The 25,805-nt window shown below is 50.5% G+C and overlaps 1 protein-coding gene across 2 annotated transcripts in view; it reads right to left on the bottom strand.

Moving 5' to 3' along the window:
• The window catches only part of ANKRD33B (ankyrin repeat domain 33B), a 107,366-nt gene extending 83,966 nt beyond the window's left edge, over positions 1–23,400 (bottom strand). For both annotated transcript variants that reach the window (XR_005195229.1, XM_017496948.2), the window contains exon 1: positions 22,849–23,400. Coding sequence is in view for 1 of the 2 variants with exons in the window: in XM_017496948.2 (XP_017352437.1) it covers positions 22,849–23,202 (354 nt within the window). In the remaining variant the exon portion in view is untranslated. The remainder of the gene's footprint in view (positions 1–22,848) is intronic.
• Positions 23,401–25,805: the final 2,405 nt, after the last annotated feature.

Below are 25,805 nucleotides of genomic sequence, written 5' to 3'. Positions count from 1 at the left end.
AAAAAAAAAAAAAAAAAAAAAAAAGAAAAAAAAAAGAAAGAAAGAAAAAGAAGGCAGAATATAGTAACTTTAGCATATGTAAAAAAAAATCCTTAGACCTCAGGAAGACAAGACAGATTAATCAAAAAACTGACAAAGGAATTGGCAAAGTAGTTCAAAGAAAGATATACCAAGGGCTAGCAAACATGTGATATGAAACATGTCTCAGCCTCACTAATCAACAAAAATACACAAATAAAAGTGAGGTAACATTTTCTGACAAGTTGGAAAAGAGTAAAAAGAGGCAAATTAATTGGTTTTGGCAAGAGTGTGGAAGGAAATGTACTCCCCTACCTCGCTAGTAAACTTAAGTGTTACGATCTGTTAAGTGAGGTGGTGAGGCTTGATGTAGTCAGGTGCAGCGCAGTGCGGGACACTTAGACTGGAAAATGAAACAGTGACGTTTACTACTCACAGGTCTACAAAGAAGAGGCCGCACCCCTGGCAGGACCAAAGAGAAGAGGGGAGGACCTATCCAGGACCTGCTCCCTCCATCAGCAGATGGGGAACAAGAGAGAAACGGAGGGGCCTGTGGGTTGGATCCTTTATGAGGTTACCTAGGTGCGTTCCCACAGTGCGGTTGGATTAGTTAATTTGAAGGGAGCATGAGACTCACCACAGGAACTCGGGGGTTACCCTATCGGGTTCCCCAGGCTTAAAGCAGAAGTCGTGTGGTCAAGCAGCTCAGGGTATGGGGCCTTATCTCCCTAGAACATGAAAACAGGAACTGGGGTGAAGACTGCCTCAGAGTATGTTAGTCAAGGGTGATAAGCCAGGGACAGGACAAGAGATGGACATCGATATTCAAATGCCTGAGTGATGGCCTAAGCAGGTTCACTCTCTAGGGGTCCACTGGCTAACATGCATTCGGTGGGTCAGGGTAAGTCAGGCTGTGCAGCAGAACAAGCAATCCCCACATCCCAGTGGCACATGATGAACGTCTGCTTCCTGCACATGCCACATGGTTGGCATGCAGCTCTTTCCCACATTGTTTGCCCTTCCAGGACTCAGGCTGATGGGGGAGAATCTACCTGGAAAATTGCGGGTTGCCTGGAAGGGGGAAAAAGGATAAGGCAAATCATATGCTGGACTTCAAAACTTCTGGCCAAAAGTTACACAAGTCACTTCTCGCTGACTTGGCCAGAGCAAGTGATGTGGTCAAATGTGATGTTACAGGGAGGGAAGTCTAATCCTACCCCAGGGAAAGGCAGGTTGACTTTCAAAAATAAGAGAACCTACTACACAGATCCAAACAAAATCTAACAATTTCCTAAGAGTCAGTAGGTTGTTGTACGAAGATGTGCAAATCTCTGTGTAAATTGCAAACTAGAAATAACCTCAATGTCCACTAGGAAGTCATAGGTTAAAGAAAGAAACATATCCGCTGGGCGCAGTGGCTCACACCTGTAAACCCAGCACTTTGGGAGGCTGAGGCAGGCAGATCACTTGAGGTCAGGAGTTCAAGACCAACCTGGCCAACATGGTGAAACACCCCCCCCAACTAAAAGCACAAAAATTAGCCAGACATGGTGGCAGGCATCTGTACTCAGCTACTTGGGAGGCTGAGGTGGAAGAATTCCTTAAACCCAGGAGGCTGAGGTTGCAGTGAGCCAAGATCACACCACTGCACCCCAGCTTGGGTGACAGAGCAAGATTCCATCTCAAAAAAAAAATAAATAAAATGAAATCACTAAAATCTGAAATATTCTCCCACAATGAAAACTTCACATACCACCAACTTCATTGCTTTTTTATATTCAGTAGGCAAAAGATTCTCCCAACTTCTTAGCTAAGCAAATACTGCTGCTGAGTTAAAAGGCAGGAAACACACAAATGATGCCCTGGTACATGTAAATATATTGGAAAAGGCCCATATTTGCAGTGCTGTTAAGTTAAAAGCCAGGAAACAAATGAGCAACGTCCTGGGGTATGTAAATGTATTGGACAAGGCCATGTTTGCACTGGAAAGATCCTTCTCCCATTATACTGACTGCAAGATAGCAACAGCAATTTCCTGAATTATGCATTAAGAGGCCACACAGCAAAACTTGTTCGGCACTAAAATACTGCAGACAGGAACTGTTGGTTGGTCTAAATGTCCTCTTATAAACTGCATGGAAAATAAAGAGAAGAAAACAGTACACACACACACACACACACACACACACACACACACACACGCAGAGTGACAAGAACCCAATGCATGTCGTATTCTTATAGTCCATCAGGTCTACACAAGAATTTCCAATCAAGTGAAGAGCCACGGGCTGTGCCACTAACACCAGCGCTGGTTTTCTTCCTCATACAGGGCTGCTCTGCAGCTGACCCTTAAACAACCCTGGAACTGTCAGAGTTCACGTATACCTAGATTATTTTCAACCAAATCGTGGGAAGTGAAATCCACCTACGGAGGGCCGACTCTTTGTCTCCAGGGGTTCCACAAAGTGGACTGTGCAACTTGAGTATATGCAGATTTGGGTATAGGTGGGGGAGTTCTGGAACAAATTCCTCACGTGTCCTGAACGATGACTCTATTTCTCGGTGTTACATAACAGAAGAAAGAAATGCTATGCAATTGGCATCAAGCAGAGAGACAACAGAGAAACTCTCAAGACCACAAGAACCTAGAATTCAGGGTCTTCACCATAGCCTGGGTTGCCGCTTGCTGGGTCTTTGAGGATAGAGCCCCATGGCTTGTTCTTGTCTTGGCCTCCAATCTCCCGTGGAAAGCCTGGCATGGAGAAGCCATCACCAAAACTCTGGGATGTGCAAAGGACTGATGGATGCATCTGCTTCAGATGAGGACAGAGAGGAGGTGCCCTGTGGTGAGTCCCGTCTGTCGGACCGTAGGCCCACAGCTCTGCTTCACACAGGCCTGTTGGCACAGTGCTATCATCCAGCATGGCAACCCATCGAACACCTGGGCCCATGGCCTCATCTCTCATGCAAGCGCCCAACAAGGCTACGACCCAGATGTCGCCAGCACACCTATTAGCCACACAGGCCTTGGGGCAGCCTCGTCTCAGGGGCCGATAGAGGAAGTCACAAACACCCAGGAAGTGCTTTCCAATTCAGGCATTTCTCAGTGCGTTACTTTTCACCTGAACAAGCAAAGCCACACGCTCAACAGAGCCCATATAATCACAAGCTTAAACTCCTTTGTCAAATGGAAATGACCACCAAGACTCAAAGTCAGACCTAAAACCACTAAGCTAAGGACCAGAGATCAGCATCCCAAGTATGGATTTGTCCATCAAGGACAATGTTTAGGGGACCTCAGCTTCCAGCTCTGTATGCATCCAGGAAAACACTTGTTGATTCAGTTAAACTTTGAAAAGGCATTGATCTAATTAAGCACCAGGTAAGAGACAAGCTCAGCACTACCAGTGCCTAAGAAGACTGCCCTGGAAGACTTCGTCCGCTCGAAAGAGGACCAGACTTCAACAGGACGCCAGCAAAGCTCTCACTTACGCCTGGAGTTGGGTTTTCTTCCTTCCCCTCCAGCTCTCCTTACCAGAGTCTGCCCTTCTCTTTGTGAGTTAAGCATCAGTCGCTTCTGACCTCATCTACTGCCCTCTCCCCACGTTGCTCTGCTCTAGCCCCTCTGGCCTCCTGGCTCTTCTAGAACATTCCAGGCTCTACCACCTGCTCCACCAGCCTGGAAGCCTCTTTCCTAGACTTCCAAACAGCAAGACTTTCACTTCCTTCCAGGTCTTCACTCAAAGGTTCCTTCCCTGGCGAGGAGAGAAATTTTCAGCATCCCAGTGCTGCAAAGCCCTTTCCCTGCCTGCCTTATCGCATCTTCTGAGCACTTGCTCCCTCCCCTGAGAAGGGGTGCATGTATTTGAGCTTGTCATTGTTTCTCTCCCCTAAAGTCACGCAAGCTCCATTTCAGCAGCAATCTCCATTTCTGTCCCTTAGAACAGTGCCCGGCACAGGTACGCATGTCCAGTGAATATTTGCTAAATAAATACATACATTAAACTGAAAAAGAGGCAATTTCATACTGAATCAAGAGGTATATTTAATGCAAATTGTTTTGTGACATTTCTTTTTATTTTCTTTTTATTTTTTTGTTTTTCTGAGACAGGGTCTTGCTCTGTCTCCCAGGCTGGGGTGCAGTGGCATGATCATGGCTCACAGCAGCTTCAACTTTCCAGCTCAAATGATCCTCCTGCCTCAGCCTGCAAAGGAGCTGGGACTATAGGCATCTACCACCACATCTGGCTAATTTTTGCATGTTTTGTAGAGACAAGGGTCTCACCATATTGCCCAGACTGGTCTCAAACTCCCAAGCTCAAGTGATCAGCCCGCCTCAGCCTCCCAATGTGCTAGGATTACATGCATGAGCCACCACTCCCAGCTGAGAGTTCTTTTTATTTATTTATTTATTTATTTATTTATTTTTTTTTTTGAGACAGAGTTTCGCTCTTGTTACCCAGACTGGAGTGCAATGGCATGATCTCGGCTCACCGCAACCTCCGCCTCCTGGGTTCAGGCAATTCTCCTGCCTCAGCCTCCTGAGTAGCTGGGATTACAGGCACGCGCCACCATGCCCAGCTAATTTTTTGTATTTTTAGTAGAGACGGGGTTTCACCATGTTGACCAGGATGGTCTCGATCTCTTGACCTCGTGATCCACCCGCCTCGGCCTCCCAAAGTGCTGGGATTACAGGCGTGAGCCACCGCGCCCGGCCGAGAGTTCTTTTTAAAGGGAGAATTCCAACATAGAAAGTGCCTACTTGAAATGTTATTAGTTCATAAAAATCACTTTGAAAATCAAAGCCAAGTGCATGGTTTCTTGGTAAAACATGTGTCATGCGGTTCTGTTAGGCATAAAACAGTTGTCTTTGCCCCTCATTAACTTCCTGTCAATTACATTTTTACCAGGCAGGTGGCAGCGGCCTCACTTGTCCTCTAGGCTGCTCACACTGGGCACTGGATAAACGTGATGGGATGTCCTCGAAAGACCGACCGTGAACTTCGGAGGGATGTTTCATGCCTCCTGGGGCTAATCTCCTCAGATTATACTTTTAAAAGCTCCCTTGTCCTATTACAACTCCAAGAGGAAAATCCGGTCAAATGCTAAGATTCAAACAACAACAAACATTCCAAATAACAACCAGAGAAGCATTTCAGAGCCAGGAACTCTAATTATGGTATTTTCCATTTTACAGAACAGGAGTGCATGGTGGAGGACCTGGTAAATACAATTTTCCTAACAAAGTAGGTAAATTCTTTTTTTTTTTTTTTTTTTTTTTTGGAGTCTCGCTCTGTTGCCCAGGCTGGAGTGCAATGGCACAATCTCGGCTCACTGCAACCTCCACGTCCTGGGTTCAAGCAGTTCTCCTGCCTCAGCCTCCCAAGTAGCTGGAATTACAGGTTCGTGCTACCACGCCCAGCTAAGTGTTCTGTATTTTTAGTAGAGACAGAGTTTCACCATGTTGGCCAGGCAGCTTTCGAACTCCTGACCTCAAGTGATCCACCCACCTTGGCCTCCCAAAGTTCTGGGATTACAGGCATGAGCCACCACATCTGGCCCCAAAGCACATAAATTCTTTACCTGTGAAAAACACCTGAAAAAACTCTTGGTGAGAAAGAGGCAGGAGAGAGCAGCGAAGCATGCCAAATACCGCAGATTCTTCCAGTAAAGAAGGCGCCCAGGTTTATAACTCCAATGATCTTACTCCTTTCCATCTCTATTCCAGTGATTTCAACCAGGGGTAACTGTGCCCCGAGGGGAAACTGGCAATGTCTGGAGACTTTGGTCATCACAGAGGGGAAGGCACTGGTGCTGGCATCCAGTGGGCAGGGGCCAGGGATGCTACTAAGCACCTTGCCATGCACAGCAAAGGATTATTGGAACCGAAACGTCCAGTGCTGAGATCTGCCCTATTTTTAAGAATTTTCAAAATAACATAGGTAACTGTCAACAGGGCACGGTACCCGAATCATATTCAAAAAGCAGGGACAGGCTGGATGTGGTGGCTTGAACCTGCAATCCCAGCACTTTGGGAAGCTGAAGTGGACCAGATCACCTGAGGTCAGAAGTTCAAGACCAGCCTGGCCAACACGGGGAAACACCGTCTCTACTAAAAATACCAAAAAATTAGCCAGGCATGGTAATGCACACCTGGTGGCTGAGGCAGGATAATCGCTTGAACCCTGGAGGTGGAGGTTGCATTGAGCTGAGATTCCCCCCACTGCACTCCAGCCTGGGGGGACCAAGCAGGGACAATCCACCAACCATGTGCAACAAACTGCCCAACTGCACAGGGCAGAAACTGAATGAGGCTGAGCATCTCCCTCATGGAGCTGATCAAGCTTCAAGAGAAAATATCCACCACTCAGTATGAAACACAGCAGAATCAGAGTCTATACCAAGCTGCAAACTGTGATGAGGGTCCGAAGTCAGGGGAAGCCATGCAGCAAAGGGGCCCATGGGAAGTTCACGGGAGGGGACCCCTGAGTGGTCCTGCCGTCCAAGGAGGGGCAGATGTGTGTTCCATGGCGAACAAGGATCCACCACGGTGGATCAGGGAGCAGGCAGCATAGCGCACAGCTGGGGGACAGCAAGTCACCAGCTTCTGTGACAGAGAGGGAAGCTGAGAACTAGTGTGAGGGGCTCTGCGGGGAGTGTTTCCAAAGACAATGCTGCTGTAAAAAAGAAAAGGCTGGGAGCAGTGGCTACGGCACCTGTAATCCCAGCACTTTGGGAGGCCGAAGTGGGCGGATCACAAGGTCAAGAGATCGAGACCATCCTGGCCAACATGGTGAAACCTGTCTCTACCAAAAATACAAAAATTAGCTGGGTGTGGTGGTGTACAGGCGTGTGCCTGTAATCCCAGCTACTTGGGAGGCTGAGGCAGGAGAATCACTTGAACCAAAGAGTCGGAGGTTGCAGTGAGCTGAGGTTGCGCCACTGCACGCTAGCCTAAACTACAAGAGCAAAACTCTGTCTCAAAAAAAAAAGAAAGAAAGAAAATAAAAAAGCCACACACATGAAGATAAATCTAGAAGCGGCAGCAGAATAGACTGGTGAGAGTCTTGGGGGTGAGATACAGCACTTGTTTAACTGAGACCCCAGTGAAGCGTGGGAGACCATCGTGGTGGACTTCCCCCTGCTTGGGAAGTGACTGGATACAGAAGACCAGGAAGTCCGAGCTGACTGTAGGATTGTAAACATGGGCAGCCAGAAACGCAGGGGCAGCCAGGACCGGCTGCACTTTGGAGCCCCAGTGCAAAATGAAAATGCAGACTCTGTTTCAAAACCATTAAGAGTTTCAAAACAGTAACAGCACAGCATTCCACCAGACAGGGGCCCCTTTTAAGCACAGGCCTGTGGACTGCACAGGCTGTATGCCCAGGAAGCTGGTCCTGGGGGCAACAGGAACACGTTAAGAAGGAGAAGCTGGGAGAAGACTGGCAGGAGGAAGTCTGCACGTGAGCCTGAATGCACATGTGACTCTCAGGAAAGCGGGACAGGGCTGAGAGCTGGCACCAGCTGCACGAGCCCAGGGAGGCTCCGCCAGCAGACAACGTTCCTAGGGGAATGCATCAGTCAGGGCTCTCCGGAGAGACAGAACCAAGAGGAGACTCAGAATAAAGAGATTTATTTTAAGGAACTGGCTCACAGATTGTGGGGGCTGGCAAGTTCAAAATCCACAGGGCAGGCAGGGAGGTTGGAAGCTCAGGCCGGAGTTGAGGCTGCAGCTTTGAGGCAGAATTTCTTCTCCTCCAGGAAACCTCCGTTTTTGTTCAGTTGATTGGACGAGGTCCACCCAAATTACAGAGAGTAATCTCCTTGACTTAAAGTCAACTAATTGTAGATGTTAACCATAGCCACAGAATACCTGCACAGAAATGCCTAGACCAATGTTGGATGGAACACGTGGGTACTGCGGCCTAGCCCAGCTGACTCATGAAACTAACCATGACAGGGAGTAAAGAGGCCAGCCCGTGAGAAGGGCCTCATGGAACAAAGGAAGGGACACCAGACCATCTCCCCTAACTGCAGGGGAGACCAACAAATGAGCAGTGTAAAGAAACAAAGGGGCTGGGTGCGGTGGCTCACGCCTGTAATCCCAGCACTGTGGGAGGCCGAGGCGGGTTGATCACGAGGTCAAGAGCTCGAGACCATCCTGGTCAACATGGTGAAACCCCGTCTCTACTAAAAATACAAAAATTAGCTGGGCATGGTGACGCGTGCCTGTAGTCCCAGCTAGTCAGGAGGCTGAGGCAGGAGAATTGCCTGAACCCAGGAGGCGGAGGTTGCGGTGAGCCAAGATCCCGCCATTGCACTCCAGCCTGGGTAACAAGAGCGAAAGTCCGTCTCAAAAAAAAAAAAAAAAAAAGAAAGAAACAAAGAGAGAAAGAGAGGCTCCCGGGTCCAGGGTGCAGGCTGTGGTGGCAGGATCCCAGGCACAGAGCAGTTCCTGGGAGCCACAGTGTTGGCGAGCCCAGAGGCCAGGCTACCGTGAGCCTCGAACAAGCTGCGCACACCCAGCACACCTGGCCGAGAGGCACAGGGCCGAGGGAATCTGAGACTCCGACCTCGCATCCCGGGCCCTGAGGCAGGTTTGCCGTCCTGTTCCAATTCTGACAATAGTGCCCAAAGCTCTGGGGGAGGGAGAGGCAGCCCTGCCAGGGTCATGAGAAGTTTCAGTGGGTGGGATGAGGACTCCAGACGTAGGGCCAGGCCCCTGGCACGGATGCTTTCATGGCGCCCACCAATAATGCACACACTGAGGACAAGCAGCCGAGAGGCAAGGGCAGAACCAGCCAGCCCAAGGCTGGAGGCAGATGAGGACACGGGACCCACCGGCTGGCAGCCTTCGGCCTTGGAAAGCAGAAGACTTTGAGGACCTGCCGGAGCCCAACCCACTGGCAAGTGAATTTGGGGTTTTTGGTTGTTTTTGTTTTTATGACAGCAGGGATCCAAATATGTTCATGAAAAGAAGGGAAAGATGGAGGAGGCAGCAAAGAGGGAAGGACGGAGGAAGCAGTGGGAGGAGACCACTGACAAGACCTGGTCCAGGGCGAGTCTGGACTGAAGCCACTGACAGAAGCAGATGTCCGTCAGCATCTGTCCACTCCCAAGCCCCTCCCAAGCCCCCAGACACCCCACCAAGGGCAAAGCCAACTAGCCTACTCTCTGCAGAGCTGCTCCCCCAGATCCCGCCGAGTCAGGAGCAAGAAAAGAGAGGGAGGGAGCAGACAAGACCACCAAGAGAAACCCACTGCAACCTTCCCTTCAGAAAAGAATGCCGGACAAGCTGAGGTGGAAAGAGAAAACTGGTGGGGTGGCGGGTGGGAGGTGTAAGAAACATCAAAACAGACGATGTCCTAAAAGCAGCCCATCCACGGTGCTCAAAGGTGAGCAGACAACAGAACCCACTGGAGGGTTTGCTGAACACTGAGTGCTGATCCTGCCCCAGCGCCTGGGATCCAAGGGGCGTAGGGTGAGGTCCCAGGTCACGCTGGGCGTGGACCACACTCTGAGGACCTCTGCAGCGACAGGGAGCGGACAGTGCGGCCCAACGCTCAACACGGAATGAGTCAGACTTAGAGCTTTGCATACTTTAAAAACTCAGCCCCTCATCCTCCACTGTAATTGATAGGTAATTTATGGTGAGAGTCTTGCAGATGGAGCCCACATATGTCTTGTATGTGGCAGCCACTCCTGGTGGGGGGGTGAATGCCCTACTCACTCACTGAAGAAATTGTCAAGATAGGGTGACATAAAGTTACAAGGATCTAGTTCTTTCATAAAAATCCTCCCATAAATCATGTACATAGGCACACACAGTAGACTAATGGTTGCTTAGGGCTACAGGGTGTGGGGAATAGAGTATAAAAGCTGAAAAGTACACAGTTCTTTCTGAATTGATGAAAACGTTCTGAAATTAACCATGGGATAATTGCACAAATCTGTGAATATACTAAAATCTACTGATTTGTAGACATTAAACAGTTGAATTGTATAGTATGTGAATTCTATATCAATACAGCTGTTATTTAAAAGGTTCCTTTTTCTTCACTTTCCCTTGCAAATTACTTCTTTTTATGCTTTTTGGGGATTTCCCACTACTTTGACCTTTTTCGTTAGGCTTCTTTAAAAAAAAAACAAAACTCTGTTCCTAGTAATCCCGTGACTACTGTGTTTTAATCATTTGATTCTACTCATTTAATTTTTTTAAATTGCAAGATAGAATTCCATCGATTTTTAGAGCTAGAAATTATTTATAGGTGCATCAATTAATTTTCCAGGTAAAGACCCTGGGATTTTTTGAGTGAAAGTGACTTTTTCAAAGTCATGCACAGTAGTTCCATCCAGAAATTTAAAAAAACTCCATACCTCTTCTGTAAGTGGAAAAATACAGAATCTCAAAATTATCCCTTCAGCACCTGATACTGTGTTTTAATAAAGTTTAGGAAAATCTATTCTTTTCCAGAAAAAAAAAAACATTACTTAACAGACTTGTTGGATGTTACTATAGGAAACACAGCCTTGCTGTCTATGTTAGAACTCACACACCCAAACCAATCCATAAGAATGATATGAGCACTTAAGTATTTTCAAGGTCCATCTACCAGATTAAAATTATTGAAAAAAAAAAAAAAAATTGAGACTTTTTTTTTTTTTTTTTTTTTGGAGACACTATCACTTCCCTTGCCCAGACTAGACTAGAGTACAATGGCTCACTGCAGCCTCGACTTCCTGGGCTCAGGTGATTCTGCAACCTCAGCCTCCTGTGTGGCTGGGATTACAGGTACATGCCACTATGACCAGCAAACGTTTGTATTTTTTGGTAACATGGGGTTTTGCCATCTTGCCCAGGCTGGTATTGAACTCCCGGGTTCAGGCAATCTACCCACCTCAGCCCCCTAAAGCCCTGAGGGATTGCAGGCATGAGCCACTGCGCCCAGCCAAGAGTATCTTAATTATTCTTAGTCCCAATACAATTATTAGTAGAGTCACTGTAAGTCACTACCTCTAACAAATGAGATAGGTTTGGGGTTTTGAAAAATTAACTTGGCCAGGCGTGGTGGCTCACGCCTGTAATCCTAGCACTTTGGGAGGCCGAGGCGGGTGGATCACCTGAGGTCAGGAGTTCAAGACCAGCCTGACATCCATATGGTGAAACCCCATCTCTTAAAAAAAAAAGAAAAAGAAAAGAAAAATTAACTCAATACACTTGTGCCTCACAAACGGACCCAGTGGTTCAGATTTGTTTACACTCAAGAAAATTTAAAAATGATTATTTCTATTAAAAAGAAATTGGCCGCAGCTTCCCTAGTGTATTTTAAGTAAGTGAATTTTTTCAAGAAATGTACTTAATCTACTTTTCCCCAACGCCAATCCAGCCCCTGCCCTCCACCCCACAGGCCCTCTCTGATAACGGCTCTCCTATCTCCCAGAATCCCCCTAAGAAGATCCATCTGTCCTGTGTCCCCATGTGGGCCCTACCCCTGGCTGGGTGATGGCCTTCTTGTGTGATAAAAGAACCCAGTATAAGAGGCTAAGCTTAGTCCAGTGCTTCCTTCCAGATAATGGAACTTAACACACTGTTTTCCTCCAAAGTCGGGGGCCAGATAGTGCTAAAGGAGAAATTTTCAGCTGGTGGGTCCTTCAGCTTCTCTTAGGCAACACTCCGCATGCGGCCTCAACCTAAGGGGGCCTTGTTCATAGGTCGGGTGACTAACCATCCCAGTTTGCTGGGGACAGAGGGGTTTCCCAGGATGCAGGATTTTCAGTGCTAAAATCAAAAAACTGGAAAGTCCCAGGCAAACCAGAATGAGCTGATCGCCTGCAGGGCCTGTACTTCCAGCTCAAAGTGGCCTTCCCCCATCACGGTGTGGGAACGACCTCAGAGATGGCCTGGTGCAGTTCACTCTTCAACAAAGGACATACAGGTGACAAGGCACTGCCCCTTCCCCCGCTCCTCAGGGGCCATCGCAGCCCGTGCCAGCTTCCTCAAACGCAACTCTTATGTGCCTAGGGCCTTTGCGCTTCCAAGGAAACACGTGCCCCAAAGACCGGGACCCTCCAAAGCGTGGAGGTCAGCTGGGAGATGACTGAAGGGCCCCGAAGTGCAGTAAGCCGGGCTCAAGGTCTCCAGTGAGGTCAACTGAACCTGGCTCTACTGTACATGGAATTCATTTCCTAGAAACCTGCCCATTATCTAACACCAGAGACAAAAGCTGAATTCCCAGCGCCAGCGAAACTGACTGCAGAGCTATGTCACTGCTGCTATTTTTAGGAGATGACTGCTGTCCCTCGAGTTTTAAAATACAAAAGATGCAAGGTCTAGAAGGAAACGATACAGACTGACCCTCCCGCTACAAGTAGGGCAGGCCGGGCCCTTTGGATGGCTGCCTTGTCAGAGTTAAAGGGAAGCAGCTGTGGGGAAAACCTGGGAATCCACCACAGCCGCCTGTGCACAGCCCAACACTGGACACAATCAGTCCCTCCAAGACCCACGACAGGCCCCGACTCCAGGGGTCTCTGCAGTAACCAGTACTCAAGGGAAATGCTGAAGAAAAGAGAAAAGGCAGCCGGCCCAATGGCTCACGCCTGTAATCCCAGCACTTTGGGAGGCTGAGGTAAGCAAATCACCTGAGGTCAGGAGTTCGAGACCAGCCTGGCCAACATGGTGAAATCCCTTCTCTACTAAAAATACAAAAATTAGCCAGGTGTGGTGGTGGGTGCCTGTAATCCCAGCACTTTGGGAGACTGAGGTGAGCAAATCACCAGAGGTCAGGAGTTCGAGACCAGCCCCGGACAACATGTTGAAACCCGTCTCTACTAAAAATACAAAAATTAGCCAGGTGTGGTGGCGGGTGTCTGTAGTCCCAGCTACTGGGAAGGCTGAGGCAGGAGAATCGCCTGAGCCCAGGAGGCAGAGGTCACCAAGACAGCACCACTGTACTCCAGTGAGCGGAGACTGCAGTGAGCCAAGACTGCACCATTGTACTCCAGCCTGGGCGACAGAGCGAGAGTCCATCTCAAAAAAAAAAAGAAAAGGAAAGGGAAAGGCTTGTGACCATCCCTGGCACAACGAGCTTCCTCCCTGTCCTTGAAACGCTCTCCTTATGCCGCTTCCAATTCTCCTCCCACCCGCAATAGGCTTCTGTTCCACTTCCACCCTCGCGTCATCAGAGGTGCCCACAAGACGCACCAGAAGCCCCAGCACCCTCCTCTTCTCCCTTCTGGGCTTCTCCCTACCGCACCGGCTGCCACTTTTAACAGTTACAAAAGAGGCCTCACCATGTGGACGTGCTATTTTCTTAGCTACTCCTCTTTGGTTAAACATTCACTTTGTTTCCACTTTTCCCCTTGGCTAAAATGGAACTAGCAGTACTGGAAAACCATCTGGAGATTCATTTGCCCATAGAAACAACAGCTCTGTTTACTGAGTGTCTAGTATGGCACACGCACTTTCTATGTAACTTACGCGTTAATTCTGCCTAGAACCTCTAGGAGGTGTTATCATCCTCATAATAAGCCTCCCGTTTTCTAGACGGAGATCTAAAGGACATTGAAGATCGAAAGATCATGGGACTTGTCCAGGATCAGGTAACCAAACTAAGCCTGCATCTTTGACCACCAAACTGAATTTCTACTCTAAGAAAAGTTCCAGAGCTCCTGAAATCTAAATGTACATGCAAATCATCTCAGGACTTTAAAATGCAGATTCTCAGAGGCCTGAGATCCTACATTTGAGAGAATCTCCCAGGCAATAACAATGCTGCTGGCCCATGAACCACAGTTAAGGTAGCCAGGTTCTGGGCCGGGCACAGTGGCTCATGCCTGTAATCCCAGCACTTTGGGAGGTCGAGGCACGTGGATCATGAGGTTAGGAAATCAATATCATCCTGGCCAACATGGTAGAACCCCATCTCTACCAAAAATACAAAAAAAAAAAAAAAAATTATCTGGGTGTTGTGGCACATACCTGTAGTCCCAGCTACTCAGGAGGCTGAGGCAGGGGAATCACTTGAACCCTGGAGGTGGAGATGCAGTGAACTGAGATGGTGCCACTGTACTCCAGCCTGGCGACAAAGCAAGATTCCATCTCAAAATAAAAGTAGCCAGGTTCTGATGCCCAATATTTCTGGTTAGTCCTCTTCCTACCTATGAATAACTAGGTCTGAGCCTGCTTTCATGTCCAAAATTCAATCAATTCATGGAAGTAAGGTTATAGAAAAAAGGTCATCGGTGCAGACTTTCACATTCATTCAACTTTTTTTTTTTTAGACAGAGTCTTGCTCTGTTGCCCAGGCTGGAGTACAATGGCACCATCTCGGCTCACTGCAACCTTCGCCTCCCCGGTTCAAGTGATTCTCCTGCCTCAGCCTCCCGAGTAGCTGGGACTACAGGCGCACGCCACCAGGCCCAGCTAATTTTTTGTATTTTTAGTATAGACAGGGTTTCACCATGTTGACCAGGATGGTCTCAATCTCTTGACCTCATGATCCACCCGCCTCGGCCTCCCAAAGTGCTGGGATTACAGGTGTGAGCCACCGCACCTGGTCTCGTTCAACTTTTTATTTTGAAATAGTTACAGACCCACAAAAACTCATACCCTTCACCTGTCCTCCCCAAAGGTGGCATCTTGCACAATTACCTTACAATAACAATTCTATAAACTTGACATTGTTGCAATCCACGGAGCTTATTCAGATTGCACCAGTGTGTGTGTGTGTGTGTGTGTGTGTGTGTGTGTGCACGCAAGTACGTCTATGCAATTTTAACCCCCATGTAGCCTCCTGTAACCATCACAATCAAGGTGCAGAATGGTTCCGGCACTGAAAGGCCCCCTCCAGCTACCCTTTAGAGTAACCCTCTCCCCGCCCCACCCCGGCCCCACGTGCCTCTAATCAGTTCTTCATCTCCGAAACTGCATTATTGCAAGCCTGTGACGTCAACGGAACCATACAGCATATCACCTTCCGAGAGTGGCTTTTTTACTCAGTGTCATTCCCTTTATTTTTAAATCAGCAAGGGTTAGTCAGTGTCCCTGTGAAGGGAAGCAGAGTGGCCTGGAAGCGCTTGGATGTGCAGCAGAAGGGCTCTGGACATGGTGTTGGCCATGCTCTGGGAACCTACAGGAAGGGGACTCTGCCTGCCACATTTACCCTTAGTTCTAGCTCTAGAGGACAGAAAATTGGTTCCGTTTGCCAGGCCCTGTTTACTTATTCATAAAGGTAAGGCCCAACAATGGCATAGAATTAGGACTACGGGGAAGGAGTAATAAATCCAGCGAGACTCTTCAGTGGGAATTGGTTGTTTTGTTTTTGTTTTGGAAACAGGGTTTCATTGTGTCATCCAGGCTGAGTGCAGTGGCACCATCCTAGCTCACTGCAGCCTTGAATTCCTGGGCTCAAGTGATCCTCCCATCTCAGCCTTCCCAGTAGCTGAAACTACAGGCATGTGCCACCACACCCAACTAAGTTTTAATTTTTTTTTTTTTTGTAGAGACAGTCTTGCTATGTTGCCCAGGCTGGTCTTGAGCTCCTGGCCTTAAGCAAGCCTCTCCATTCAGCCTTGCAAAGTGCTGGGATTACAGACCTGAGGCACTGCACCTGGCCAGTTTTAAAATTTTATAGGCTGGGGCCGGGCGCGGTGGCTCAAGCCTGTAATCCCAGCACTTTGGGAGGCCGAGGCGGGTGGATCACGAGGTCAAGAGATCGAGACCATCCTGGTCAACATGGTGACACCCCGTCTCTACTAAAAATACAAAAAATTAGCTGGGCATGGTGGCGCGCGCCTGTAATCCCAGCTACTCAGGAGGCTGAGGCAGGAGAATTGCCTGAACCCAGGAGGCGGAGGTTGCGGTGAGCTGAGGTTGGGCCATTGCACTCCAGCCTGGGTAACATGAGTGAAACTCCGTCTCAAAAAAAAACCAAAAAATTTTATAGGGTTACATTCTTAAAGGGATCTTTTTTTAACCCTTGCTATAATTGTACTATAACCTGTTAGGCTGTATTTTCAAATTTGTGCTATTTCTCTTTTTTGTGACTACTATGTCAAAAATATCTATTTTATTATTTTCAAAGAATCGGTTTTTGTCCTGGATGTATAATCTTCATCGTTTCAACAACTTCTGCTTTTCATTTTATTATTTCCTTTCTTGAGTTTTATTTTACCTATAATTTTCCTTCAAGATGCCACTTTTGCTTTTCCCCACACATTTTGATATGTAGTATTTTTATTACTTTTCAGTTCTAATTTACATTATGATTTCCCTTTTATGGAGTTATTTAGAATTGTGTTAAATTTTAAAATATATTTTTAAGCTTTATTTAGAAAAAAAACGAACTGAGTTCAGAGAACATGCTGTTTATGACACCACATTTTTGAACTTTCTTGAGCTTGACTTTATGGCCTACTGGGCCAATAATTCTAAATCATAACCATGTGACATTATTTCTCCAAATTAAGTCAAGACAATTCCATATGTAAAAGAACACATAAATCCTTTTAATTAAAAGAAATAAGAATGTAGAGAAGTCGTTAAAATATGTGAACAAAGAAAATGTTTCATTCACAAAAGTTGGAAAAGAAATCTTTTAGACAGCCAGTGGAATGTGTGTGTGTGTGTGTGTGTGTGTATACACGTGTGCACACATTTGTGCATGTGTAAAAAAGCTCATGGGCAAGGAGGGGGTTGATGGCGGCCACACAGACCTGAATAGTATGACGGAGAGGATGCCCCTTTTAGCTGTGATGAGGAATGGAGATGTATGATGGTGGCACCTGTTTGTACATCTGATGATACCAGATTTTAAGATGAAGTAGGTCTCAGGAATCCTTGAGTCATTAAGTATGTGATATAGTTTGCCTCTGTGTCCCCATGCAAATCCCATCTTGAACTGTAATCCCCACACATCAGAGGAGAGGCCTGGTGGGAGCCATTTGGCTCATGGAGTTGGATTTCCCCTTGCTGTTCTCACGATAGTGAGAACCATCTCACAAGAGCTGATGGTTTTAATGTGGCACGTCCCCCCTCACTCGCCCTCTTTCTCCTGCCGCCAAGTAAGACATGCCTTGTTTCCCGTTCACCTTTTGCTATGATTGTAAATTTCCTGAGGCCTCCCCAGCCATGTGGAACTGTGAGCCAATTATATCTCTTTTCTTATAAATTACTCAGTCCCAGGCAGTTCTTTATAGCAGTGTGAAAACAGACTAATACAGTATGTGTGTCTATAAAAGAAATGGAAGAGATTATTTTTAAATGATGTGCCTGAATTTAAAGGACAGTTGGCCAGGTGTGGTGGCTCACACCTGTAATCACAGCACTTTCGGAGGCCAAGCGAGAGGGTCACTTGAGATCCGGAGTTCAAGACCAGCCTCGCCAACCTGGTGAAACCCCGTCTCTACTAAAAATACAAAAATTAGCCAGGCATGGTGGCAGGCACCTGTAATCCCAGCTACTTGGGAGGCGGAGGCAAGAGAATTGCTTGAACCCAGGAGGCGGATGTTGCAGTGAGCCGAGATTGTAACACTGCACTCCAGCCTGGGCGACAGATTGACACTCCATCTCAAAAAAAGTAATAAAATATAAAGGACAGTTGAGGGTGGATTTTACTTATTTCTACTCGTCACAGATACAGAAATTGAGGTGGAAGTGAAATCCCATGTCAGAGTTGGCTGAGTGGCAACTGACTGGATTGGAGTGTGGTATTTGAGAGCAATTTCAAAGAAACAGAGAAACTACAACCTATGCTTCCAGAGGCATATTTACGTCGGGTCTGAAGACACTCAGATCATAAGGAGGCATCTGATGGGATGGGATTGAAGAATGAAGCATTTCTCTCTGGACTGTTTCTGGGATGCTTATCTGGCTCCTGAGTTAAGACCCACACCTCTGGCAAGGGACATTCCAGCTGGGAGAGGCACAGGCCGGGAAGCCCAGGAAGAGGCAGGCGTAACCACTTCTGCTTGGCCTTGTGGCTGGCTACAGCAGAAGTGACGCTGAGCCTCAGCCAAGCTGAAGCATCATGAGGCCCTATTTGCTCAGCCTGCTTTCCTGGAACCCTGCCCCTACCATGGAAAACAAGCCAGGCCAGCCCGCTGGAGGATGAGAGGCCAAATGGAGCAGCAATGAGTCGTCGCAGTTAAGACCGTTTTGCTCCAGCCATTCGCAGCTGAATGCAGATGAATGAGCAAACCCAGCCTCGATCAGCTGAGCCAGGCCAGCCCAGCAAAACATTTACAGTCGCAAACACCCGTGAGGTTTTGTAGTTATTTGTTAGGCAGCATGATTGTGGCCACAGATGACTGAGGCCACACTTACATAAAAAACACATGGGGACCAGGCTTGGTGGCTCACACCAGTAATCCCAGCACTCGGAGGCCGAGGAGGGTGGATCACGAGGTCAGGAGATAGAGACCATCCTGGACAACATGGTGAAACCCCATCTCTACTAAGAATACAAAAATTAGCCAGGCGTGGTGGCATGTGCCTGTAGTCCCAGCTACTCAGGAGGCTGAGGCAGGAGAATCACTTGAATCCGGGAGGCGAATGTTGCAGTGAGCAGAGTTCTTGCAACTGGACTCCAGCCTGGCGACAGAGCAAAACTCAATCTCAAAAAACAAACAACCAACCAAACCAACAAACATAAACATGCAGAAACAGAATCCCATCAAGACAGGAGTACAGTATTTTAAATGTGGCACATATTTGGGCCTAATTCGGTCCAAGAGCTGCTTGACATTTAAACTGCCCTTCTGCGACAATTAAAACAGCTGAAACACTTTCTTTGTTTTCACCGTCATTTCAAGAGCTGCCAAGGCCATAAAGGTGAACTTCAGGTGATAATGAGTGCAAGAGAAGGATTAAGAAAAAGAATTATGGTAGCTTTCACTGCCTCAAGTCAGAGCGAACAGAACAACCATGAATCCAGGAGGCATCAGGAGCACCCTTTGAATATTACAGAGCAATTATTTGACAAATATTTACATGTTGCATATTAAATCACACAATGCTTTTAGAGCAATAAATATTTGAGAAAGAAAATGGTGTGCTGAGCCGCATCCAACATTCTACCAATCTCAGGAGGCAGGAGAGAATGCATTTTCTTAAACAAAACACATCTGACCCTTAGTCACCCAGACCAAATGGAAAGCCTGTTAGCTCAGGCAAAGCTCCCTTCTTAAATGCCCAGAGATGAACAGCTCAACAAGCACGTCCCAGAAAAGTTTAGACTTCTTTAGAGAAACTTTCCTCCTGGAAAGCCGGCTATGGGTGGTACCCATGAGCTGGCATTCTGTCATTAATGCAATCACCCCTCCACTGCACCAAAGCTCTCGGGCCTTCTTTAAGGTTTGCACTGTCATAATCATGACAAGCTTGGAGACCAGGCCTCGGCAAGGTTACCGCCCCAAGGTCTTTGCACAAGCAGTTCCTTCTAACTGCTGTTTCCCCCAGATACCTTCTCTGCTCAAACGTCACCTGCTCTCTGAATGACCATCCTACTTATAATTTCAGCCCTCAATATCTGAATGCCTGCATTCTGCTTGCTCGGCTCCAGGTTCTGTAGGCTTGGACAAGGGGAGACAGAAGCCTCCCCGGGAAGGTGCCCTTAAAACAGGATCCTGTAGGCCGTGAGAGGGTAGCCTGCTGCCATTGAGGAGGCTGGACACCGTCCTGCAGAAAGCAGTCTGCTTCCCAATTTCCTAGGTCTCACACCTGTAAACACAGGACTTTGGGAGGCCGAGGCATGCAAATCATGAGGTCAGGAGATCGAGACCATCCTGGCTAACATGGTGAAACTCCGACTCTACTAAAACACAAAAAAATCTGCCAGGCATCGTGGCACACGCCTATAGTCTCAGCTGAAGCAGGAGAATCACTTGAATCCAGGAAACAGAAGTTGCAGTGAGCCAAGATCGCGCCATTGCACTCCAGCCTGGGCAACAGAAAGACTCCATCTCAAAAAAAACAAACAAACCAACAAACAAAAAAACGCTAGGACTCTCAAAGGCAGGGACTGCTGGATTCAGCTTTGAGTCTGCTGGAGTACCTAGCAGGAGGAGCACAGTAGGTCTTCGATAAACACTTTGGCAATGACTCACTCCATTTGCCACAGAGCAGGGCATTTGGGTTTTGCCACACTTGATCCTTTCAGCCGTTTTTCAGGAATATAGAGGCTGTTTGGTCAACAGCCTTGGAAGCTAATGAAAAGAATGGAGGCTCCTGCCTCGCTCCCCGCTCTGGCCCCCCAGAGAATAGAACACAGGCCGTGCTCAGTCCGATCCAAAGATGAAAGAATCCAGGGGTCTCGAAGTTAGCAGGCTGTGTCCGGGCTACATCATTATTTTATGTGACACAGAGAAACAAAAAAGTCTTCATTTCTGCTGTAATCAAGGGGGAAGAAAAGCAGAGAGAGAAAAAGCCTTGCCTGGCAGACGACAAAACAAAACAAAACTAAAAGTGGAAGGTGCTCTCTTCTAAGCCAAGAGAAGAAGGCAGGTGACTGAGAAACTAGACAAGACCGCACACGCAGGCCTGGGCCAGGCCTTCTCAGAGCCCTGTGTGCACTAAGCCAGCTTGCGCTCACATCCTAGGAGGCAGCGGCTGCCGTTATTCCTGTGTTACAGACCACGAAACCGAGCACAAACCTGCTGAGAGGCTGGGGCCAGCCTCCTGTGCCACAGCCCTCCTCTGCCCCTCTGCTGTTTACAAACATTTATGTTTTGCCCCTAAAGAAAACATCATACAAAGGTGAGCCAGTGGAGCCCTAGAGTGGGAATTGGGCAAGCCAGGCCCCTCCTGTGCCCATTCCAGCCCACTGGAGAACACCAGGCTGCCCAGGACAGGGGGAGAGACCTACCCCACTGATACCTTTATGAACTTGAACTTGGTGGGGGTTCCTTTAAAGCTGGCCCCCATACCAGCTTTCACAAAGCAAGGGGGTTTCTGATACACACATCTGGGCCTGAAAACTCACAGTTCAACCGAAAGTAGGACTCAAGAAACAGCCCCTAGGACCTCGGGAGGGGCTCCAAGCCCTAATCACATGCCAGCCAGGGCATCTGCCGCCTGGGCTGGGGGAGGGGGTACTGCAAGAAGAAGGGCTCCAGGTGATGCTACCCACAGGGACCCCACCTCAGGTCTCACTGCCTAACATGTGACAAGCACAGACCCTTCCTCCAAGTTCACATGCTATGTGACATGGCTTGGCTGTGTCCCCACCCAAATCTCATCTTGAATTCCCACATGTTGTGAGAGGGACCCAGGGGGAGGTAACTGAATCACAGGGGCAAGGTAGTACAAGAGGAAAGTGTGGCCGGGCGCGGTGGCTCACGCCTGTAATCCCAGCACTTTGGGAGGCCGAGGTGGGTGGATCACGAGGTCAAGAGATCGAGACCATCCTGGTCAACATGGTGAAACCCTGTCTCTACTAAAAATACAAAAAATTAGCTGGGCATGGTGGTGCGTGCCCGTAATCCCAGCTACTCAGGAGGCTGAGGCAGGAGAATTGCCTGAACCCAGGAGGTGGAGGTTGCGGTGAGCCGAGATCGCGCCATTGCACTCCAGCCTGGGTAACATGAGTGAAACTCTGTCTCAAAAAAAAAAAAAAAAAAAAGAGGAAAGTGTGACATTCGAGGGCTTCCCATTCATCTAAGTGCAGCCCAGATCACAGTCGGGGCAAACCACCTGCCCCACCCACTGCAGGATAAGCCAAAGTCACAAGGTGACCCGGGTTCCCAAGTCAAAGCATATGTTTTCTGTCAGCTGCAGGCTCCTGAGCAAAGCATTTGCTTTCGTGCTAGGCTGCCTCTGCAGATACCGCGGACCTTGGAGAGGATAAAAATCAGGTGAGAACGCTGCCATTTGCCCACTGAGCACAGACTAATGGGGACTTGGCCCCCGTGGACACTGCAGTTTCCCCTTGAAGCGCTTGCTCGGTGGGGTGTGTTCCACCAGCCAGTCCTTCTCAAGCCTTCTTAGGCCAACTTTTTCTTTCCTTTTCTAAACAACTCTTGCTTTCTCAGAGTCATGTCATAACCGATGGATAGCCTGTGCCTCCCTCCACGCGGCCTGCCCTACCCGAGTGGATGCCCGCGGCTCTGCTGCTCTCCCAGGCTCTGCCTCTGGGGAGCCCTGGCTGGCACTGGCTCGCGGAGGTGACCGTGCAGACAGAAGAGCCAGAGATAAGGTTGGCTAGTCGCGGCGCGCATGCCGCAAGGCTCAGTGCAGGTGGGCAGGGGACCAAGCAGTCGTGGCGAGGGAGGAAACTGTTGCTTCCAAATCATCGCGGCTCGAGGAGCCCATCTGTGCCCTAGCGTGTTAGGGCAAGGGCGGCGGCCCAGGGGGCAAATGGGGAGCTGGCAGGAGGGATTGTCGCCTGCAGGCCAGGAGGAACGGTCCCCAGCCAGGGGCCCAGGGAAAGGTAACGGTCAGGAGGGGACCGGGTTGAAGAGACCCCACAAGAAGCCAATCCTGGATTGCAGCGGGAGCCGCCAGCGCGAATTCTGAGTCAGGAGGTCCCTGGGGGCCAATAAACGAGGAGGGGACGCGGTGAGGATGCCGGACTGGCAGCGTTTCCTGCCGCGCTGCCACATCGGGCATTTTAAACTGCCCCCTCCTCGCACCGCGTCCCCCAGCCTGGGACCGGGAGGCCACCCAGGGCTCCCCGCGCACCGCGCTCCCAAACAGCCAGGAAAAGCCGCTCCAGGGCGCGGCAGAGTGACCGAGGGACCAGTCCAGAGCCAGGACCTGCGAGGATCGAGGATGCGGTGGGGAGGAGGTGAGCAGGGGCAGCGGGGGGACTCAGATCTGCGGGGCCGTCCGCTTACCCGGCCGTTGCGGTCTGTCTCCTGCGCCTCCTCGACGCTCACCCCGCGCCGCACCAGTGCCCGCAGCAGCCCCACGTCGTTGGCGCAGGCGGCGCGCAGGAGGCTCGCCGCCTCCGGGACGCCCTCCGGGACGCTCTCTGCGCTCTCGACGACTTGCTCCTCCTCGTCCTCGAAAGGGTAGAAAGAGTCGTCCGAGGCGATGCTGCGGGTGTCAGGCAGACTCGAGAAGTCCTCGAACTCTTCGTAGTCAGTGTGGTCCTCCTCGACCTGCGCGCCCCGGGGTGGGGACGGCGGTGGCGGGGTCATGCAGCGCGCCCCGCCGCCCTCCGGCCCGGTCCCGGCCAGCAGCACCATGCCGGCGGCCGGGGCGCGGGCCGGGGGCCGGGGCGCGGGCCGGGAGAGCCGGGAGCTGGGCGCGCGCCGAGGTCCCCACTTCACCCTGCTGCGTCCCCAGAGAAGCTGTGGCCCGCGCGCTACAGCCTGGCGGAAACCGGCGCCAGGCGGCTGCGCTCAGCGAAAAAAGTCAGCGGAGGCTGAGCGAGTCCCTGGGGTGGGCGGGACCGCGGGGGCTTTCCGAGGCGGCGCGGGGCGGGGCGGGGCGGGGCGGGGCGCGGCGACACGCCCTCCCCCGGGGCCTCCTCCGGGGCCTCCCGGGGGGCCTGTTCCTGGCCGGAGTTGAGAGTGAGGCAGGCGCAGTCTGCTCTCCCAAGCGCCGGCACGGGGCACCTGGCAGCGTTACCCCAGAGCTGGGGACAGCTCGCGCAAGACAAGCAGAAGCAAAATCTCTAAAGAAGCGGAAACCGAGTCGCGGGTGGCAAGCGGCCCAGCACCCCAACTTCGGCGACCCGCGGAATGGGGGCGGATGTGGCGGCGGGGGAGCGTCGGGGGCGGAACCGGCCTCCAGCTTCGGGAATCTCGGACGTCTGGAGCCGGCCCCCGCTGAGGGCGTCGGGCCGTGATGGGGCCAGTTTCTCCCGCCGCTTAGGAGGCGCCTAGCGGGTTTTCTCACCTTGGGGGGATCCCGGACTCTGGGGCGGACTCCACCCGGCAGCGGCCGATTTGGGGCCGGGGAATCCCCGGGGCGCTCGCTAGGCGGGCGGAGGAGGCGGGCGCGGGAGTGGATCCGTTCACCTGGGACCGGGGCCAGGGAGCGCTGCGGGGCTGTCCGCTGCCGTGGGGGAGTCCCAGCCCTGAGGGGAGGACGATCCTCAGAGTCCCCCAGACACGCGGAACCCGGGCCGGCTGTGGCTTGCGGGTTGATGGGACCCTGGGCTTGGGATTCGGGTGTCCCGGAACCTCAGGGGGAGCCTCTGGCTGGGAACGGATCGCTGGAGCCCCAGCGGCGAGGAGCCCCCCACCGCCACGCCCGGCCTGTGTCTCGTGCTGGGATCTGCGGGATTCACCCCCGGAGTTTGCAACCGGGCGTTGACCCCGCGGCTGGCTGCCCAAAAGAGCAGGGCCGCGGGCGACAGCCGCAGTTCAGGCCCAGCTCCCCTCCATCCGGGCCTTGTCCTCTTCCCCATCTGTCCAGGCGCCGCGGCCTGGCCGAGAGGAGGAGGGCCTGCGGGGATTTGCCACAGGGAGCCCTTGACTTTGGGGTAGGAGGCGTCGTGAGCCAATATTTGGGGAAAGTCTATGCGCATAGGCGCGGTGGTGCGTGCGCGCCCGTCGCAGGTGAGAGGCTGCGGAGTCCACCAGCTCTGTGTCCCTCTAGCCTCCTTCCTTCCTTCCTTTCCCCGATCTTGACAGCGCGTCCACCTGGTGCCAGCGGGTGGTAGGCCCTCGCGGCCCCAAGGTGACCACAGCTAGACGGGCGCGGCCGCTAGGGACAAGGCTTGAGGCCCACGTGCCTCTGGGCAAGCTGAGGGGCAGGAGAGCACCGCATCCAAAACAGCCGTGGGAGGTGTGGGCTGCGTACAGGTGTAAACTGCAAAGGCTCTCCAGCCGCGGAGTCACACCGCACTGGCCTGACCCGCTGTCCTGGTCGCCTGGTCCTCCAGTGACTCCGCCAGGATCGGAAGGGCCTGGTGCCGGCCCAGGACTCTCCCGGGACCCAGGCACGTGCGCGCCCCGGAGGGTCGGACGCCGGAGAACAGCGATTCCCGGAGATGACGCCCTTGCACCTGAGCGGCTCTGAGCAAGCAGCGAACTGAGCCTCGCTGGTCTTCTACTCAACTCAGGGCATTCTTTCTGAAAGCAAAAATTGCCTCAAGATTATGGTTTACCCTCAACCTTTTTGCGTAACTGACCAGAGTTTGCATCAGTTCCCACTGGGAATTTCTCCTTTCAAGGTTGAAGGTTGTTTCCAAAGGCCTGGGGTATTTACAAGTTCAAGTACCCGCTGAGGGCTGAAGTGGGTTTGCTGGACCCACTGTCCGTCACTTTACAGCAAGAGCCCCCCGCTGCGCCTTGCCAGGGCCCAGGCTGACTGACAGGCCCGATCCCTGAGAGGGGAGCACCGCGCAGCCTTTTCTGGCATCCTGCAGGCAATCGGTACTCCTTGACCGCGTCACTCAGCAAGGGAATTGAGACTCTATCTTCAGAGTTTACCAGTTCCTTCTTTTCTTTCTTAGAAATTTGAGTCCAAATAGCATTTGAATGTGTTTCCCCTTAAAATAAGCTAAAATGTCATTGTCTGCTCCAAAGAAGAACTATCGTTTATAAATGGTCTGATTCAGAATGCAAGCTGATCGTTTTCCTGTGTTTAAAAAATAAACCGCTAAGAAGAAATAATAAGTAAAAAATAAAATATGCTCCTTTTACAACAAAGACAGTAGAGTCTGAACATTTCTGTAAGATGGGCTAAAAGCGGCCGGGCGCGGTGGCTCAAGCCTGTAATTCCAGCACTTTGGGAGGCCGAGGCGGGTGGATCACGAGGTTAAGAGATCGAGACCATCCTGCTCAACATGGTGAAACCCTGTCTCTACTAAAAATACAAAAAATTAGCTGGGCATGGT

Source organism: Cebus imitator, unplaced genomic scaffold (genome assembly GCF_001604975.1).
Source record: "Cebus imitator isolate Cc_AM_T3 unplaced genomic scaffold, Cebus_imitator-1.0 Scaffold226, whole genome shotgun sequence".
Lineage (NCBI taxonomy): Eukaryota > Metazoa > Chordata > Mammalia > Primates > Cebidae > Cebus > Cebus imitator.
The sequence above is the reverse complement of the archived record's forward strand: the minus strand, read 5'-3'. Positions and strand labels throughout refer to the sequence as shown.